At 38.3% G+C, this 19,568-nt stretch overlaps 1 protein-coding gene across 2 annotated transcripts in view; it reads right to left on the bottom strand.

Moving 5' to 3' along the window:
- LOC124159252 (carbonic anhydrase 7-like) overlaps positions 1-19,568 on the bottom strand; it is a 51,374-nt gene that overhangs the window by 18,975 nt on the left and 12,831 nt on the right. For both annotated transcript variants that reach the window (XM_046534946.1, XM_046534936.1), the window contains exon 2: positions 16,385-16,438. In XM_046534946.1, coding sequence (XP_046390902.1) covers positions 16,385-16,438 — 54 coding nt within the window. The remainder of the gene's footprint in view (positions 1-16,384; positions 16,439-19,568) is intronic.

Genomic DNA, 19,568 nt, shown 5'->3' on the forward strand with positions numbered 1-19,568 from the left:
ACCATTTAGTTTCAATAAGGAAAGCCTATGGAACGGAACAGGTCTTGTCTAGTGAAAAGTCAGTGAACAGATATTCTGTCCACATCAACATTGCTTGGGATTAGTATGGAATCCCTCGCTCTATTTACCTTCTTGTGTCATGAAATCTCGAAATGTTATTGATGGTATCGGATTTGACTACCAAATAAATGTTCATGCTAATGTAGCAGCAGGACGAATTTTTCTTATAAGGGTGGATTACTCCATTACTTCGGTCGCATAAGGTGTTGGCAGGGTGGATTAAAGGTTAAATCTACCTGAGCGATAGATGTTGCCTTAAATTCAGCAAATTCAATAGTCACCAGTGCGAAGCGAGAGTGGGGAGTAGATTCGAGGAATAGATGGTTAAAAGATAACACACACAATACGAAATCAATGGATGTTCAAGATTACTCGTATTTTCTGTAGAATAGCTAATATTCCGTTCTCTTTCGCGTTTTCTGGTTTACACTCTTTTAAATCCATTCAAACGTATCAGCCCTAAAATATCGCAGCAATGAGTAGGAAAAAAGGATACATGATTCTATCGCTCTCATTGGTATTAATATTAGATATTTTTTATAAATATATTCATTCTTTTCTCCATCGTCACAAATATTATGAACACCCATTTCTATTCGCCATCTCCTATTTATAATCATTCTAATGTATTAATTTCCTTTCTTTTTTATTCACTTCTATGTAAAACAGTAAGAACAGTGTCGCCTTCTTTCCCAAAAAGCCTTGAAAAGTGTCGTGGTCGTGTCATTGAGTCACAGAAAAACGCTTTCGTGGATTAACCTAGTCTTGGCAGGCACTCCCGGTTGCATTGCCCTCGTTTTTCCCGCGTATTGTTATCTCTCGACGAGTCTTCTGTCATTTTTTAGGGTTGAAGGATAAGCCTTCTGAAGAAACTAACTCCAAAGTAAATGTAAGAAATCTTTCGGAATGAAAATGTGTCGGTGTTTATCCGACATTAAAGTAGGAATTTTAATCAACAGTTTGCTAAATTAAAATCCATTTCTTGTGACCGTGCTCACGTGCCACTACATCCAAGACGCGATACATTTCCTATTCTAATCATGAGAAAGAAGATTCACTAGTAATTCATATTTTATTTTTAATGGCGTAGTATTTCTACTTCACTTGTTATTTCAAAGTTTAAACTATGACTAATCACACAAACTATTGCTTAGATTTGTAAGCCATAACTTGGCTTATTATTACGTTGTAGGTTCCTGCCTACCTAACGCTAAGTGTAGATCCGTCAACGTGTGCTTTTTGTAATCAATAAATATGTTGTTTACCGTGAGGAGCAAAGGAAATGCCGCACTGGGAACAAAACTTCCGTCTTATTTTTTCTCTTAGTGGACCTACATTTATTTTTTACAGCTTTTTTTCAAGTTCTGCGTTTGAATTTCTATGAAAAATAAGGAAACTGTATTGGTTTTCATAAGTCAATGGTCGCAGTAAATTGTTTCTTGATGAGGAAAGTTAGGTTTTGATTGCATCGAAAATGTAATTGCAATTACAATAAGGATAGTTAGGAAATAAGCGTTGTGATGGAAGAGGATCAAAATATGAAAATATATAGTGTTTTTATTAGGTTCTATATTTTTAAATACCCAATTAAAAATATAGATAAAATTTAAGATTTTGGTGCATATTTTAGCTTATTCCTTCATACTTCCAACCATTTCAGCAATATGCACAGTCCTAGTGTAATAATTATAAGGGTACAGATAAATAACATTTCTTTCCCGTCAGTGGCGGATGCATATGAGGGGCGCCTCCCCCTTGCGGGGCCGCCCGCATTGCTTAACATTGCAGAACTACAATTGTAACTTTTTTATATCATAGGATGGCATTGTTTTGTATAAGCGTATTATCAGTTTTAATAAAACTTTCTTAAACTTTGCATGTTACTGAATTTTTTTTTATTACGACAAAAGTAAAGGTAGCTGAAGATATCTTTTGCGCCCCCCCCCTGAGTTTTTTCTGTGTCCGCTACTGTTTCCCGTAAATATTACTTGGAATTAGTAACGGAGCTTTCTCTCTGTTTACCTATCTGGATTGCTTTCTGAGTCATTCGATGACAACTATGTCACGCAATCGAAATATCGATCTGTTTTGTCTTAAACCTAGCGGAGCAGAACTCCGTGAGCTATGTAAACATCAACGGACTATATTTTATGGCATTACTGTCAGTTTTTTTGACATGTAATGATACTTCCTTCGTCTTCTCCACAAAGGTACAAAGGCATTAATTCCTCCTGATCGGACGAACTAGTGCGTTCCTTTTTATGGCAATCGTTTCAAAGCGGTTGGAAGATCTTTGAATCACACTAGGTGGTAACGGCAGTGAAAAATAAGGATTGAGTGCGCGTGCTAAAGCGTGCGTCATCTGTTCGTCGTCTCACGCGCCCAGTAGCAATGGTGAAATTCGATTTCTTAACCTTTGTATTCTCACGCCATTCATCGAAATACACAAAGTCCGTGGCCTTGCTCTCGCCCCCCTTCTCGACGCCCCAAACCCTTCCCTTCCTCTCTATCCCACTGTCTACATCTTTCGCACCTCACCTGCCTCTCTTCGAGATTCGTTGAGCTCACATCTTTCACCTATGGCCCACGCATTTTACTTTATCTTCGTAGACACCAAAGAGGAGAGAGAAAAAACACATTACGTGCGTCCAACCGACAGCAGCTTAAAGACGGTGCCCTATAAATGCAAAATCGCGTGACTAGGGCTCTGGTTATTTTTTTCCACCACTTAAATGCGATTGAATTCGTAAGAGTATTGCCATGAAGATACACGTTGGAAGGATGTTTACGTAGTCAGTGGCTGAACACGAAGTGGCGCTGCGGGAGTGACGATGCCACACTCATTTCTTTATTCTGATATTTTTCTGCCAACCTTTCCTTAAACTTAAACTAGATATAATGCATATCGATCGATAAATAGCTCCAAAAGTTTTCTGCAAAAAAAATGGAAAATTTAAAATGGAAAACGTGGTCTAGATGAAGCCTAAGGGTGTCCACGGTGGGGGATTTAAAAACCGTCCTATTTTTTATCTACTTAGATGACGGAAAGAACATAGCCTTCCTGTTCCTCCCTTGGCAAATCTCTCCTTCGCTTCTCCAATCAGAATGAATCTTGGTAGATTTCGAATGTTTACGTGCAGACGTGCTCGATCAAAACATTTTTTCATCGAAGTACACGACTTAAAATTACATGATGGGCTAAGATGAGCATGGTGGGCTTTGAAAATTCGAGTATCGAATCAGTGATTTTATTTGGTCAACGAATGCCAATAGCTCACTATTTTTAATGGTCATTGGCACTCAATAGCCATTAACTGTCGAGAATTGTCGTTTCGCTCTAGGGCATAGTATCTATGGCTTTAAACCGTAATTAGAAGGTGTTATTGTAACTTATTATTTGTACTCATTTGATAATACTCTTAAGAGATATAACTACTCGAAACTACTCGAGGGTTCTCAACGAATCATTTCGAATATAGGGACCGTAAGCTAGGTACTGCACTTGAGATAGTAAGGGAAAATGAATCCCAAGGTGAAAATAAGATTATATCGGATGAAATCGGAAGCAGCTTAATGACAAGCAATGCTCCAGAGTCGCAAAAACACGCAACTTGAAGCATTAAATTTTATTTCTACCACTTACATGAGATTAAATATTTTTCATTTTGGGCACTAGCTACTCTTATGGGCAAAAATTAAACACGGCAATTAATCGTTTTTGATCATGAGTTACATGAACTCCCAATACTCAGTGCCTACAACGATCGATAGCCATCTGGTAATTGACCGAAAATAAAGTGATCAGCAACTCCCATCGATATAGAAACTCATTGTCAACGGTAGAATCAATTGGCTATGTTATCGATTGATTATACCATCGAAAAACCCCATTATGTGCTCGGTAGCGCCTCACCTTGGAGCATCGCTTGACCTTCCGCAATTGTCTCCACCAGTATCCAGCAGTTGCTCACCTCGCACCCGGAGATATTGTGGGCCCTGGTGGGAGCTATGACAGCTTTACAAAAGCCATTACGACTAGTTTCGTGATTTTTTACGCCTAAAATGTTAGGTGCAGTTGAAGGAAAACGCTTTTCCTGTATCGTTCACTTAAATATTACAGAAATAGAAGATAGAAGTTTTTCATTTCTTCTACGCTCGAAATCATAGTAAGCTTTAAGAATTCGAGGAAAATGATTCGTGTATCGTTTCCCGATATAAGAAAGAAAATAATTGCTGCAAAGAGAATATTTGACAGGCATTAATTATTGAAATCCTATCAAAAGACCACATTAAACACGATATTAATATTTTGGAGTTAAAATACAAATGCGAAAGAAGTCCTTAGAATGTTCAGGAATTCTCTATTGATTTATCAAATGAATTTTATTAAAATATTTACCACAGACGATTTTACCTTGGCGCCTGCTCGTTCGAATTTGATTGGCCCAAAAAGTTTGAATGGGCAATATAACCTTAATTGAAATATTTTTAAAGATGTGCGTTGCGGATTTTATTACAGGCATTCCAAATCCCTGTGGCTTGTTGGACGTTGTTGGACACACATTCATGATCATAAGCCATAATATCCACAAAAATTACCTAAAGCATCGCATTCTCGTCACACATTGTTAACAAATTTTTGATTGCCAGAACACCGCAGGAACATTTCCTCATATTTTTGGAATACATTATTTCAGCACAGCGGCATATTTTGTGCACATTTATCTTCCTTATTTACCTTTTCATAATTACTCCTTAACTTACCTCAACACGGGTCGAATTAAAGATACTGCCAAGAGGAAATCTTTGTAATTTTATTTCGTTATTGTGATGTATTTATTACAAAAAATATGTGAGCACCAAAATCGTGAGTTTTCCTCTATTCTCATTTTTCCTTGCGACCATGATATTTTCCTTCACATACTACAATAGATGCTCCTTTATTAAAAATCTAACCATGCGTAATCGACGCGGAGATAAATTTGTCTATTTAAACTACTGAAGCAATATTTCAATATTCCATTCTTATTTAAGTGATAGATATAAAAATTTTCTAGCATGATGAGAATGACAATGAATATAATGGCTGCACTTTTTTCCAAAAGTATACATGTATAGTCTCCATCGTAAAGCCTAGAGAAAATAAATTGCGTAAAATTTTTAAATATTAAATGATATGTGGCCACAGTATAAGTTCAGTAAGGCGTTATTTGATCAGGCAGTGACGCAAATCGCTTTTGCATTCATATGAAATTGTTTGTTTCGCTTCTTCTTGTTTACATAGAGGAAATATTTGAACAGTAATTTTATTAAGTGCGCGTCTGTGTTCCTTCATTCTTGTGGCGAGAAGCCTTAATCTAATCTTTTTTCGTCCCTATTTGAATAATTCCTTCTTATTGATGCCAACGATCGATGTGGAGTGATATGGGACGCAATGACATTGAAAACTCCCCAACGGTGCGAGCGCCTTCACTTTACTTATTTCACCAACGTTTAATCGTATCTCAGTCTTTGTTTCGTATTTACCCCTTCACGCCCATTTTCTCACGAACTATATTCCCACGGTTTGTCAGTTATTATGCTTACAGAAAGGGACTGGTTAGACGTTCGACAGAGATTAAATCAAGTCATGCAGTGCTCGAATGGGACTTTTCCACGAGTAAACTTTCGAATTTATTTAGCCTACTAGATTCACTATTCCCATTGTTGATTTTCCGAGCAACGCGCTTTACGGGCGACTGGCATTGAACAAAAAACAGTATTGACCTTAAATAAAACATGAAGACAGAATTTATGGACGCAACTTGGCTAAACGGTGAAATAAAGTCTTTTTGTCAAGAAATTTACCTAAAAGCCTTCTTTTCATTGAATGGGCAAAAGCAAATCTGAGAGAAATTCTTACTCAAACGTCATTATTATGGATATACTTATTAGGAAATGAATCGGCTGCTATCAATAAGTTTCTTATTCCTTTTTTTAAAGACTTTCTTCCGGTAGTTGTATTTTTTCTAGCGTGATACAAGTTGGACTCATAAACTGGGTGTAGGCAGAGTTCATGGGGACCTTTTTCACTATCGTCATAGAGGCGTGCTGGATAATTTGCGTTTCGGGATAAAATATGTACAATGAAATTTCATGAGCGCTAACGGGACATTTTATGCTACGCAAAACCGTAATGAAGGATAGAATTGTCAATTGCTCTATGTGGACGCTTCACCAGGGAACAATAATTATTGGAATTAATTCTACTTTTGGTTATAGCATAATAACAGAAGTCTATGACTTGATGCTTTGTTCATTTTTATGATTCGAATTTCAACTACACACCATAAATACATCAATGTCTTCTTAATGCAACCGTATTCTCAATGCGTTTAGTGATGAGCATTTTTCTTCGATGCTGAATAATTCTGGGATAACCTTGCATTGTTATTTTACTTAAGAGTTCCTACGTGAAATTTTCTGTTTTGTTGTTGTCATCGACGATTACGTAAAAAATTACGCTGTCTCCTTGGAATTCATATAAACATGTAATAAAGGTGCGGCGGTGGAGTGTAATATCGTGACACAATCGAAAAAAATAAGACAAAAGAAAAAAGAAAAAAAAAACAGGTTCATTAGCTGCTTCTCTGCTGACTTTGAAAGAGCTTGGAAGGTTGGAAATGAAGTAAATGGAAATGCAAGTGTTAAATGGTCTCCATATAGGAAAGCACTTACCGAGCGTGGATTATTAAGATAAGAGTCTGCGCGAATGAGAAGCAATCTGTCCTTTCCGCCGTCTAACATGGAGGGTACTGAATTAATTGCTTTGTCTATGGTGCAATGGAGTCAGGGCCATGCTTCAATTCAAGGTTCCATACTTGAGAAACCGTGGTCGAATGCTGCCGCTCCACATTCAAGAACGCCTTTTGACTCCCGGTATCGGCAATCTTGCGCCCACTTTCAGAGTCTGATTGAGAGTGGTGACCACAAAGTCATCAAATCAAATGTGAGAGGCCTCCAAAGTTTTTAAGAATACCTGTGTTTCCATTATCACTGTCTTCGCTTTTACGTAAAAAAACATTCCAGGAAAACTCATCCCTGTAACATCCTACTCTCTTTATAATTTGTAGACGTCGCATCTCGCCCAGTCCTTCGTGTCCCCATTGGTACATGCGGGGCAAATCTTCAATAAGCAACTACAGTAGTCCAGCATTATCAACAGGTAATTGATATTCTATACGTAGTATAACACATATAATCTCTCATTAGTATTTTTATTATTGTATTTCAAAACTTAAGGGAAGTGCCGCTGATTGTGCGATGTGATCGAACTCATTTCGGGTTTCAAGGTAGAGTGAGCTAATTTACGATACGTGACCGTTGTAGACGAATAGCATTCAAGTCAACACAGTAACTCATCGTAAATCATTTTAAAAAGCTCTTTACCAGTGATAATGATGTCTAATAATAGATACATGAAAATTATCTTGAGTGCAGGAATGGAAAACTGCCGATGACTAAGAGAATTTTCGTAGTTTTCATAATTCTTTGTGTTTATTGCGTTATTTTTAATGCTTGAAAGAGGTTTTATTGGATGAAAAATGCGAATGATTAATTAAATATTAGAAATATAAACTTGAAGCATCATCATCATTAGTCAACAATCCTGAGATTGGTTTGACGCACCTCTCCATTTCTCTCTCCTATCCGCTAATCTTTTCGTAGCTACATATCTCTTCTCTTTTACATCCTTTATGACCTGTCCTATATAACTCATTCGGGGCCGTCCCTTGCCCTTTTTCTCTTCCACTAGTCCTTCAACGATTGTCTTCATCAGACCATCGTGCCTCAAAATGTGGCCAACTAAGTTTTCCCTTCTTCTGCATAAGGTTTTTAGGAGGTTTCTCTTTTCTCCCACTCTTCTTAGCACTTCCTCGTTACTCACACGGTCAATCCATTTTATCTTCATCATTCTTCGGTAGCACCACATTTCGAATGCTTCCACTCTTGACTTCTCTGCTGCTGTCAACGTCCAAGCCTCGCTTCCATAGAGAAACATACTCCATATGTAGCATCTGATGAATTGTTTCCTTACTTCTATGCTGGTATTTTCAGCTGTAAGAAGATTCTTCTTTTTGTAGAAAGCCCTCTTCGACTGCGCTATTCTACTGTGTATTTCTTTCTTGCTCCGTCCATCGCTGGTAATTCGGCTTCCCAGGTAAGAAAACTCGTCCACCTCTTCAAGTTTATCTTTCCTAGGTTGATGTTTGTTTTAGCCTCCTCTCTTTTGCTGCAAACTAATATCTTAGTCTTATTTTTGTTGATTTTCAGCTGATATCTGGCCATCGTCCTTTCCATCTTTGTCAACATCTTCTTTAAATCCTTCTCTGTCTCGGCTATGACTGCTATGTCGTCAGCAAATCGCAGCATGATAATTTTTTCTCCGTGGATATTGACACCCGAAGCTTTTTCCTTGATTTCATTGATGGCTTTCTCTATGTAAACATTAAAAATTAAGGGGGAAAGCGCACAACCTTGTCTCACCCCTTTTCTTATTATCGCTTCTGCACCGTTTGTTCCACATTTGATCACAGCTACTTGGTTTTTATACAAACTATGAATAATTCTACGATAATTGTAGAGTACACCGATTTCTTTCAGAATTCTAAGCATTGAATTCCATTCCACGTTATCAAATGCCTTCTCTAAATCGACAAATGCTATGAAAGTCGGTTTGTTTTTCTCCAATCTCTTCTCTATGAGCATCCTAAGAGCCAAAATTGCTTCCCTTGTGCCCCTGCTTTTCCTAAATCCGAATTGGTTCTCATCCAGGAATTCCTCTGCTCTTCGTTCTATTCTCCTGTAAATGATTCTTGTCAGAATCTTTGACGCATGTGTCGTCAGGCTTATGGTCCTAAATTCTTCGCACTTCTCAGCTCTCTTCTTTTTGGGTATGGGGATGATGATGTTCTCCTCGAAGTCACTAGGTAAATCTCCTGTTGAGTACATATCGCAGATAGTTTTATACAGTTGAGTTAAGATCTTCTCTCCTGCATTTTTTATTTGCTCTGCTGGAATGTCATCTATTCCTGGGGCCTTATTCTTTCGCAGGTCTCTAATTGCAGCGTCAAATTCCGATCTTAAGATGCTTGCTCCAAAGCCATCCTTTTCAACTTCACTTTCCTCTTCGATAACTTTTGAGCTAAGCTTGCTTCCGTTGTATAATTCCTCCAGGTATTCCTTCAATCTTCCGGCTTTGTATTCGTTTTCAATTAGCATGTTTCCATTCTTCCTTATGGTATTACATTTTGCGTTTCGTTCCTTGAAATGGTTCCTCAATATTCTATAGGCCGCTTCCACTTTCCCTTGTACGAGGTTATTTTGTACGTCCTCACATATGTTCCTCATCCACGCATCTCTGGCTTTCCTCGCTTTGCGGCAAATCTCGTTCTTTATTCTCTTGTAGCAAGCCTGCCCTTCCTCAGTATTCGTATTTTAATACTTTCTCCGTTCTTCAATGAGGTCTAGGACTTCATACGTGATCCACGGCTTTTTCTTAACACATTTTCTTCTCCCTAGAACTTCTCTAGCGGCCTTCTGAAACCCACTTTTTATGTTAGTCCAGTTATTCTCAACTTATTTTTCAGACTGATCTAATCCTATCTTGCGCTCCATTACTTCTTGAAAGGCCTGTTGATTTTTTGGCTCCTTTAGTTTCTCTAATTGCCAGGGGTTCTTTGCTGATTTCTTCAATTTCTTGAATTTCAGATGGCATTTCATCATCACTAGAATATGATCACTGTCGATATCTGCCCCCGGGTAGCTTTTACAGTCCTTTATCTGGTTCCAAAACCTCTGCTTCACTAAAATATAGTCTAGTTGATATCGTATTTTGTCTCCTGGCATTTTCCATGTGTATCTTCTTCGCACGTGATTCTTAAATAGTGTGTTGGCAACCACTAATTTGTGTTCTGTGCAGAATTCCAGGAGCCTTTCTCCTCTTTCATTTCTATTTCCTAATCCATATTTTCCTGTTATTCTTCCATCCTGACCTTCGCCGACGACAGCGTTCCAATCACCTAAAACAATAAGGTTTTCTTCTCCCCTTACCTGTTTGATTACTTCCTTGATATCATCGTAGACGTCTTCAACTCCTTCATCCTCGTAGTCTGTCGTAGGCATGTAGACCTGTACCACTACGGTATCTACCGGCTTAGTCTCTATCTTTACCACTTGAAGCTTGAAGCATGCCTGAAGCATAAGCATGTAAAAAATCATAGCTCTTAATCTTAAAACCATCTAATTTTCAAGGCCGCTTTATATGCGTAATATTTGGAGTCTTGATAAACCATTGAAGTTAAATGGGAAGAGAGCGTAAGACACGGACAATGCGATGAGGGAAGCGTAGAGAAAAATGAAAATAGCAATCTGACGTAGTCGGTGCTATCTAATCAAAGAATTTCATCCAATTTTAAAGTAAATAATTATTGACGAGGGAGAACAATTTATAAACGATTATTATCATTTCGCTCGATAATTATCGATCACATGTAACAATATGAATGAAAAATGAACTTTGGAATTCACGTCAGTCGGCTCTATGAAAAACGGCGGTGAATTGAGATAACAAAATTATTCCATGATAATGCTGATGATAACGTGTAGCGATGGTATATTTTTTAAATAAAGGGCCTGTTGTCTCGGCTACTTGCTCTTCCATTGGGAGATGATTTCGATGGGAAGAGGACTCAACTCTGCGTCAGAATCTATTCAGGCCTGCCATAAATGCCACCATTAAAATCATAACTTTGACAAGTTCTTGAAAGAGGGCATTGATGAATTGATTGCGCATGTAGTTCTCCTCGATTGGGGTTAGTTTAGCCGCTTTCCCTGGCTGTGGACCTCCGAGATAAGGAAGGTTAAAATAAATTTACTTTACGTGATGAAACGTTGATATCATTAACCCCTTCCTGCCTCCAGTACCAGAGCACATGATTCCTTCCTGTTTCATTCCTTCCCAACATGACGAGGGTAATTAACCCCTCAGCGCGGTGCGATCGTCATTATGAGACTGCTTGCAATTGCCCCCACCTTACGGCCACTCTCCTTTTGTGACGCTCGCGTTGGATTTCAGTTTTCCGGCAAACATTTCTGCAAAGTGACCTTGCCAAGGTGGTTCATTGTGTGGACTGCCTACGTGACGGGGTTGCATACGATCGTCGACCTGGTGAACGCATCGCCGCGCACCTAGATCAATGACAATCGTTCAGTAATTATCCAATTTTAAGCACGGTGTTTAAGCGGGTGGTCTTTTTCGACCGTGGTGGCAACTCAATTGTGACCGCTTGGAGTCCATATCCATTAAGTTCCATGGATACGTGACGGAAATATTATGCTGAGGGTTAACGTCACGTCTGTCGATCGATGGCAATATATTTGTTCCGGTAGTGAAAATTGTTTTTTTTGTCCTCTTTCCTTCATTAGTTTTCTGGGTTGAAGGTGCGTTTTTTCCTGATCCCCTGGCCCACTTTCCCTCTCGGCAGTTTAAACTGGTGCCAATCTGAGGTTCAAGGGCGATAGAATAAGATCTAGAAGAATTCACAATGTAGCCCCTGAACAAATAGGAGAAACTAGCCGTAAGTGGGATCCAGAATTCGTAGTCCTCCGTGTTTCTGAATAAGTTAATTAATCACACAATTAAGAGACGTGAAATGGACATGTAAAATTCACTCGGGTACTTCAAATTGTGTGCTTTTATTGCTTCATTCTTATCGTATTCATATGAAATGTAATTAAAATTTATCAGAAATTTTTGATATAACCACCTCTCATGCAACTTTAAGAATACTAACTTAACTGACTTTACCAATTCTCATATGATTTAATCAATCTCATATGATCAATCCCATCAACCTCATAGTCTCCCTCGCGTGAGCTCCCTAGTCAATTACTCCTCGAATGACCCCTTCCTTAGTCTCTTTCCCAAAGCCAGGCACACAATCCTCTCCCCTCTCTTCTGTAACCGGAAGCACAATAAAACCAGTGATTTGAGTTGATTTTACTAGTGCGACACGTATCTTGGTAATGACACTGCGAGGCTAGAAATCCATTTGCTAATTAAACTGCTGTGGAATTATGCCAAGCATTTTTTCCACTCCCGCTGTGTATGTGATGCCTACCAGGCCTAACTGCAACAATTTGAACTCGGTATCGTTTAGAATTTTGGGTTTTTGGTAATATATCGCCACTCATTAAAAAGATGCGAGGCAAGTAAGATTTTCGAGTCGTCCTCTCGAGATTTGCAAAGTGATAAAGGTATATGTAAAAGCTGAAAAAAATATTGATGGTGAGAAATTGTTTTTTCAGAGAAATTCAAATATTCAGAAAAAATGTTGCGAGAATTGTAATCCATTAGGATGATTTACATAGAAGGATACTGTGGTATATTACTTCAATAAAGTATGAATAACTCATTAAAGCTCGGCGAAAATTCGCTTCAAATTCTTTCATTGATCAGTAGAATATATATTGCCAGCGTGATTTGCGAATAGTTGGGGTAAACGTTTACGCACGCTTGCTTGGAGGATGCTTACACTTCACAGGTTGTGGAATATAACTTTTTCTCCATAATTGATAATAATGTTAAAGTTGGATTGCTGCCTTTTTGATCTTATGAGGTGACATTTTCTATTTCATCGTTGTACTGATTCACGTGTACACACATCTCCTGATACAGTAAAACGCTTACTTTCCTTAAACTACGAAGTATACAATGGATTGTCACCGAACACTTTTTGTCAAATGACGTGCTCTTTGCCACGCTTTGAAACAAGCTGAGTTGGGATCTCAGTTGTTGAAAGTATATTTATTTCCAGAATGTGCCGACCTAAGCCTATGCATTGTGTCCGGATTCAATGGCGTCATTCACGATCCCCATTTCCTTTTTCCTTTTGCCCAGGAAGTTTGCATCGTTTTACGCCTAACCCTTGCAATCCTCATCTCCGTGAATGGCTCTGGCCGCCCATCCTTATTGCATCTAGCTCCAAGAATGGGAAATTCCATGGAATACGTCGTCAAAGCAGAAATATCAGGTCTTTTTCCCGAATGATCCCATGGGTTCAAGCGACTTAATGCTTCACTGATTTATGCTCCTGCGGTTCGCGGCTATTAACCTTGACGCTCTCTGTTCTTCCGCACCCGACACAGCTACCGCTGATTTTAAGTCCAGCTGAGAGCTCTGCCTCTATATTTCCTTGTAGTAAATTATTTTCCCTCCCTTTTTTTTTTTTTTACAAAAAAACGAATATTCCCAAAGGAACAGTCTCTTCAAAGGATTGACTTTCAATATATCCTAAAACAGCGTTTACGGTATGGCATCGCCTACTGCAGAGCTTGCAATGTTGTTCTTGTCCGTCACTATCAATTGCGTTTTCATGTCATTGAAAATATCCTTGAATATTCTATAAAAAAGATATTAGTATGTTCGAGGTAATTGTCCGAAGATACTGTGAAACTGAATGTATTTCATACGCCTTTATTTACGCAATGTTTTGTTGAAACGTTTACCTGCATGATGAGAAAGTGATTCATCTCGATGTTTGTTTCTCCAATAAAGTATAAATACATTGTTATTGGCATTTGTTTTACAAATAACAATGTGCCCTTCGTTTTGCGTGTCATTCACTTAGAAATGTATGAAATGGATGCAACTGAAAAATAATGTGCTTTTGAAAGGGATAAAATTAAAGTCCCACAATTATGGAACTCCAGAGAATAGCCATTTTTAACGTTTGAAAAACATCCTATTTCATTTTTGAGAAATAGGTAAAAAGTATTGCATTTCATATGAAATACAAAACCCGTACATAAAAATTCGTGTTAAGCTTGATGATCCTTGATAAGCATGATCCCTATTGAGTAACAATTTTACTGTATAAGAAGATGAACAGAAAGCAGAGGCTAAAAATTATGGAGAGATCCAATGAACAATGTGCGAGAATTTAAGTCTGCAATATACTTCATATGGAATTACGTGAATATAGAATAAACAGAGTAAGCGAAAACAAGAAATGGCACAGTTGAAAAGTGCAATGAAAATGGAAGGAAATGGCCGATATTCCTGCCAAATTCACGCGAGTAGAGAAGTTCTGAGTGTATCTAGTACAACACCGTTTCCAGCATTAGAATATGTTTTTTCTTTCATGACAGTTTAATAAGCCAAAGAGTAGTGAAACACGAAAGAATATACAGTTTGCAGGTCGCAATGTAATAATTGAATGGGCGAAAAAGATACTGGAAAGGGGAGATCGCAGGACCTGCGGGTGGGGTGGATTGTTTACGCACTTACTCATGACTCGAAAGTAATTACGGAACGAGATACGGTCAACGGAGAAAAAAAGAGAACTAAACCAAAAGCCTCTCAGCCTCTCATTTTTTACGAAGTCATATTATCGAGGATGACTCACAGAATTCATGGTCAAAAGGTCACTTTTTGTGTTTCATTCGCATTTGTTCTGCATCCACAGAACTGTGAAGTATTTCAAGGGCCCTCGTCCCTTTTCCCTACCCTACACCACTGACTATAAACGCTGCTAGGTATTTTGTGCTTTCCCAACGAAGAGCGATGCTTCCTCTTCACTGAGATGTGAGTTTTTCGAAAAGAAATTTTAGTTGCTTCGCTTATTTCGGCCTCGATGAGAAGGTTTTCCCTTTTTATTACTTATCTCTGAAACAGCATTAAATTTAAAACATTTCCGATCTCGAGATTTGGCTGCTCTTCCTTTTATTATAAATAGTCTTTTGGTTCATAGTCACCGACACATATTGTCAGATATCAGGTAATTTCGTTGCTCAATTAATTGAGAATAAAACATGACATATATGTGTAAAAACTTGAACCCAGATAACTATTTCTTTTACTGACAAAATATGAAGTGACGTGTCCAAGATTAAGCTTATGAAGGACTTATATACATTATCTGAAAAATAATCAGCCACGGCTTTATTTGTGAGGATGCCTCAGTTCCAGGAACGTGATTGAGTTATATTTCGGAAAAAGAGCTGTAGTACAGCTTGGACCGCATAACAATCAGGATAGGGAAGGCGGTGATGTGAAACTAAAAATCCTTTTGATGAGGCTAATTAACCTGATTGGCGGGGGGCGAGGCACGAATCAGCCACCAGGGTACAAAGAAGGAGCAGACATGCGAGCGACTGGAGACTCGTCACGAGCGATGCGAACTCGGGGCACCTTTCCAATCACGCAATCGGGATCACGAAAGCTCTTCTCGTGATCACCAGCGACGCGAGAAAGGAAGCGGAGTCGCTGCTATATTTCACGGATGAAGAACAGTGAGTGCTCTGTCAAAAAATATGTCGATCTCAGTTAAACCCTTCGCGTCAGATCGTGACGCATGAACTTTCCCCTGACAAATCGGAATGCTCCCTGCGATTTTTCGACAGAGGAAGGACGATAATCCAGCTCTTTCAGGAAAAGGTTATGTATGCCGGGACAAAGGCTCAATCAATCCGTGGATCGGGATTTTCGCAGAAATTCCATGCAATTTTAAACACGTAAATTTTATGAGCCACATTGTGAAATAAATGAAAAAGCCATCGGAGGTTCCTCACACGATCATTTTTTTTTCGTCGCAAAAGTATCACTATCGCGATCACTTTTCCCGTCGCGAAAAGCGATCGCTCCAGTGATCATTTTTCTGAATCACACGGTCACTCCCGCCGTCGCTTTTCGCATCATCTCCGATATCACAACTCGTTGTCATAGGACCCGCATCACGGAAATATATAGCGTGTTTGTTTATCTATGTTGTTCCCACAATTGTCAAACGCTGCGCTGAAATCACACCATAAGGTCATGCGTTCTGATTGGCTGATGTGGGGTTTTAGGGACGGTTTTAGCGACGGAAAAAGCGACCAGACGAGTGATGAAAAATAGCGATGGGAATCCTCAGCGATCGTGAACGCGAAAAAAAATTACCGGCGACGATCATTTTGCGAGTGATCACTCTAGTGATCGCGATAGTGATCACTTTCGCGACGAAAAAAAATGATCGTGTGATTCAGGCTTTAGTGTCGAATCGAAGAGAAATTTAGCAATGGGAAGCTCTTTTTAAACGTCACTTAATTTGGTCTAGCAAATTTATGCGAAGTTCGAAGGCGGTGGATCGATGAAGACATTGAAAGGCAACACTTTCGCTTGTCATAGGAAAATATATCAGTTCTTGCGGGTAAATTTATTCTTATCGCATGTATATCTTATCTATTTCATGTATATCTTATATATGTATTTCGTATCTCTTTTATAGAGAGTTTTATTGCTTACCATAAGGACCAGCTGAGTAATCAAAAGGATGTGCATCTCCAGCCACAAGCCCAACTGAAAGAAAGAGGAAGAAGAATATTAGCACTATTTACGGCATACCAAAAGGTTCATAAAGGTTAAAATTTCTTAAATTATAATTTCCAAATATTACTTATAACAATAAAAAAATTCATTTGCCCTTAAAACCAAATTGGGAGCATAGATAAAAGCTGATATGAGTCTAATTACAACGTCTAATGCTGGATATTATGAAATATCTGTTGAATGCATTAAACCTTGCCGTTTAAGTTTTCCTGGATATCAGACAGTTACTTATGCCACATAAGTAAGTATACCACGTAAGTGGTATAAGTAATTGCCTTAAGTAAGGAAAACTTATAATGTAATACCACAAAGTAAATCAAGAGTTAGTGAATCTTGCCGTTTAAATAAATATTTTTAGCAATCTTAAATTCATGAAGTTGTCCATTCATAAATATTATTAATAATGAATAATTATTTTAGGGCAGATATCCATTTACCCATTCTCATTTTTATTCCACGACATATCTGAAAATTTTAAGAGTCGTGGAGAGCATATTTCACGTTTTAATTCGTAAATAGAAACATGCATGAAGTAAATGAACATAGCAATCCGTTGTAAGAGAACAAATTTTTGCAAGGTTCAACGAAAATTGATCCGTTAATGGAAATAGGAGTTTAAAATCATTTCAATGTGACAAATTTGATCCATTTTTCCAGATAAATTGAAATAATCTATTTCAAAGTTCACCGATGTTGCCATTACCCATTAATTAATTATTAGAATTGAAAGGAGCTATGAATGAACAAAGGAAAGCGTTCCGGCTAGTTTTACTCTTTTCGTTGTGATTTTCTAATTTTTTCACTGATGTGTAATATTACCAAAGCAATAGGGTGTACTTCAAGACGCTGTATCACGGCTTTGTCGCTAAAAATCTTCCATGCTTCAGGAGAGGAGTCAGAAAAAGTTATTTTCTCTGCCAAGACAAAAATTGCACCATAATTTGGAATGGGCCTTCATTTTAACTGCTTGCTTAATTACAAACCGCAAGTCGTTTTAAACACTTTCTTCGCAACAGTGTGCGTGATTCATGGTCACTGGCTGTCGAGTTGAATATGCATAGTTATAGCTATTTTTTCTTGCTAGTTCTCGCAGTCCATGTGAAATGTAACCGTAAGCGCGTATTCCAATGGGTGGTGATATTCTGACGTAATGGCTGGAGGAGAGTTCCTTTCACGTTAATTCCGAGGTTTTCCTGATGGCTCTAGGACTTATGCAAATCATTTGCCGTGTTCTAGGAGGGGTTCACCATCCTATTACGAAGACTATCGGTCAGTAGTTGAACGCAATTCTCATTGTCCTGTGACCTCTTGTTATGATTAATGGCGGTAAATCGACCAAAGTCACTGAAGAACGCATTTTCCCTCGTATTTTCTCGTTCGCTGAAGTGTTTCCAATGCCATTCCCAGCTGACAGCTGGTAAATAGGTTTTCGAACATTTCCTACACCGGATATCGTTTTTTTCCATTACTGTGTCTGCAGTGAAGCGCGATGGCTTGGAAGCAATTGTTCGAGAAACTCCGATTCCCGGTTCCTATGTAAGCATGTGGTAACCGTATCATCAAAGGATTGGCAGTGCTTCCATTCGATTTGTTATCAATCTCCAAGGTAACAATGTAACTATTCTCCCAATGATAAAAGCATAACCAAAATTAAAAGATTGTATGCACTTAAATAGGTGCGATTGATTGCGTTGGGTAGATACATGTCAATGGTATTTTTGTATAACATACACGAATTTTTAATTTCATTACTAGAGAGTGATATGAGAGATCAACCTCCAAATAAAAGAACCGTCACTTTAGTTCTAAGCATTTTTTTGTCTCAGCGGTGACCGGGAATGTATTTTTCTGGAGTTTCTAGCGTTTAGAGAGATTTTTACTTCACTAGTAATTAACTGTTTGGTAATGAGTAAGTTAACGCTGAGGAGTGACTGAATTTTCATTAATATTGTTGGAAAAGAACAGAAGTGAAAGAGATAAATTCAAGATAAATATTCAGCCTCCATCCGTTATTCGGGCCCCATTGCAAATATACTTTCGCACTAATTTTAAGCGTCGTCCACAGGGCAGTTGAGGCTTTGAAGGTGAATTTAATCGATTAGACTAACTAACTTAATTGGTATCCCTTATATGACCCTTTCCTAAGTACGTAATGCTTACCTTTCAGGTTTCCCTAGAAATGTGGTCTTTAAAAACAACATTTATAATTTAATTGGAAAAATTAAGAAAAAGAAGAGCTTTGTTCACTTTACTCGATGAAGATCACAATGCGATTAATAATAGGAATGAGTAACCAACAGAAAAAATTCTAAATGAAAATGTCCACTTCTATTCCTAATGTTGATTTCATCTGCCCGCCAATCATGGTAAAAATAAATATTTATTCAGTTCAAGAGTAGGCATCCTTCTAGTAAACCAGGGGAGTGATGTTATGTAAGTATAGATAAATGCTATTTTAAGGACGATAATTCATCGTTGACGTCAAAGAGTTCAAGTCGTGATACGATGAATGCAATAATACCTTTGTCTGCGTAATAGAGATAGAAAGTTTGTATTCTGAAACAATGACAAGCCGCCCTTGTATCTAACGTAACGCAAAAGGGAATTTCCAAGGACTGGATTACACCTCAGTAATTTACACCTCAGACGCTAATTGGGCGTTTTTCCTGGGAATCTTTCCCCGTTGTTCGACTGTCAAAAAAATATTTTTCTGGAGTATTTTCCCTTTTCTATCTTTGGAGATGGGTCAAGGAGCTTCGCCTACCAGCTTTTACAGCTTTGCGTCGGTTCTTTGAAATCACTTTTCCAACGGTGCGCAAGGAATACTATTAGCTTTCCTTGGGAATAATATGGCGTCACGTAATTGACAGAGAAAGCATTTCTGGAATCAAGAGTTCGTAGTGAAGACCCATGATTGCGTCTCGACCGAGATCTTTCTTTCCTGGAGTCACTAATGCCCTCTATTTTGTGAGCATCGTTTGATACCTCTAGCCCTAGCTACTCTTGGAAGCCGCTTTGAGAAATCAAATGAGGAATTTGAATTGAACGCAAAATAATTGGGGAGCGTTGAGAACTTGCCCTCATTTCACGAGTTTTACCG

The sequence above is a fragment of the Ischnura elegans genome, chromosome 1 (assembly GCF_921293095.1).
Source record: "Ischnura elegans chromosome 1, ioIscEleg1.1, whole genome shotgun sequence".
In the NCBI taxonomy this organism is placed as follows: Eukaryota; Metazoa; Arthropoda; class Insecta; order Odonata; family Coenagrionidae; genus Ischnura; species Ischnura elegans.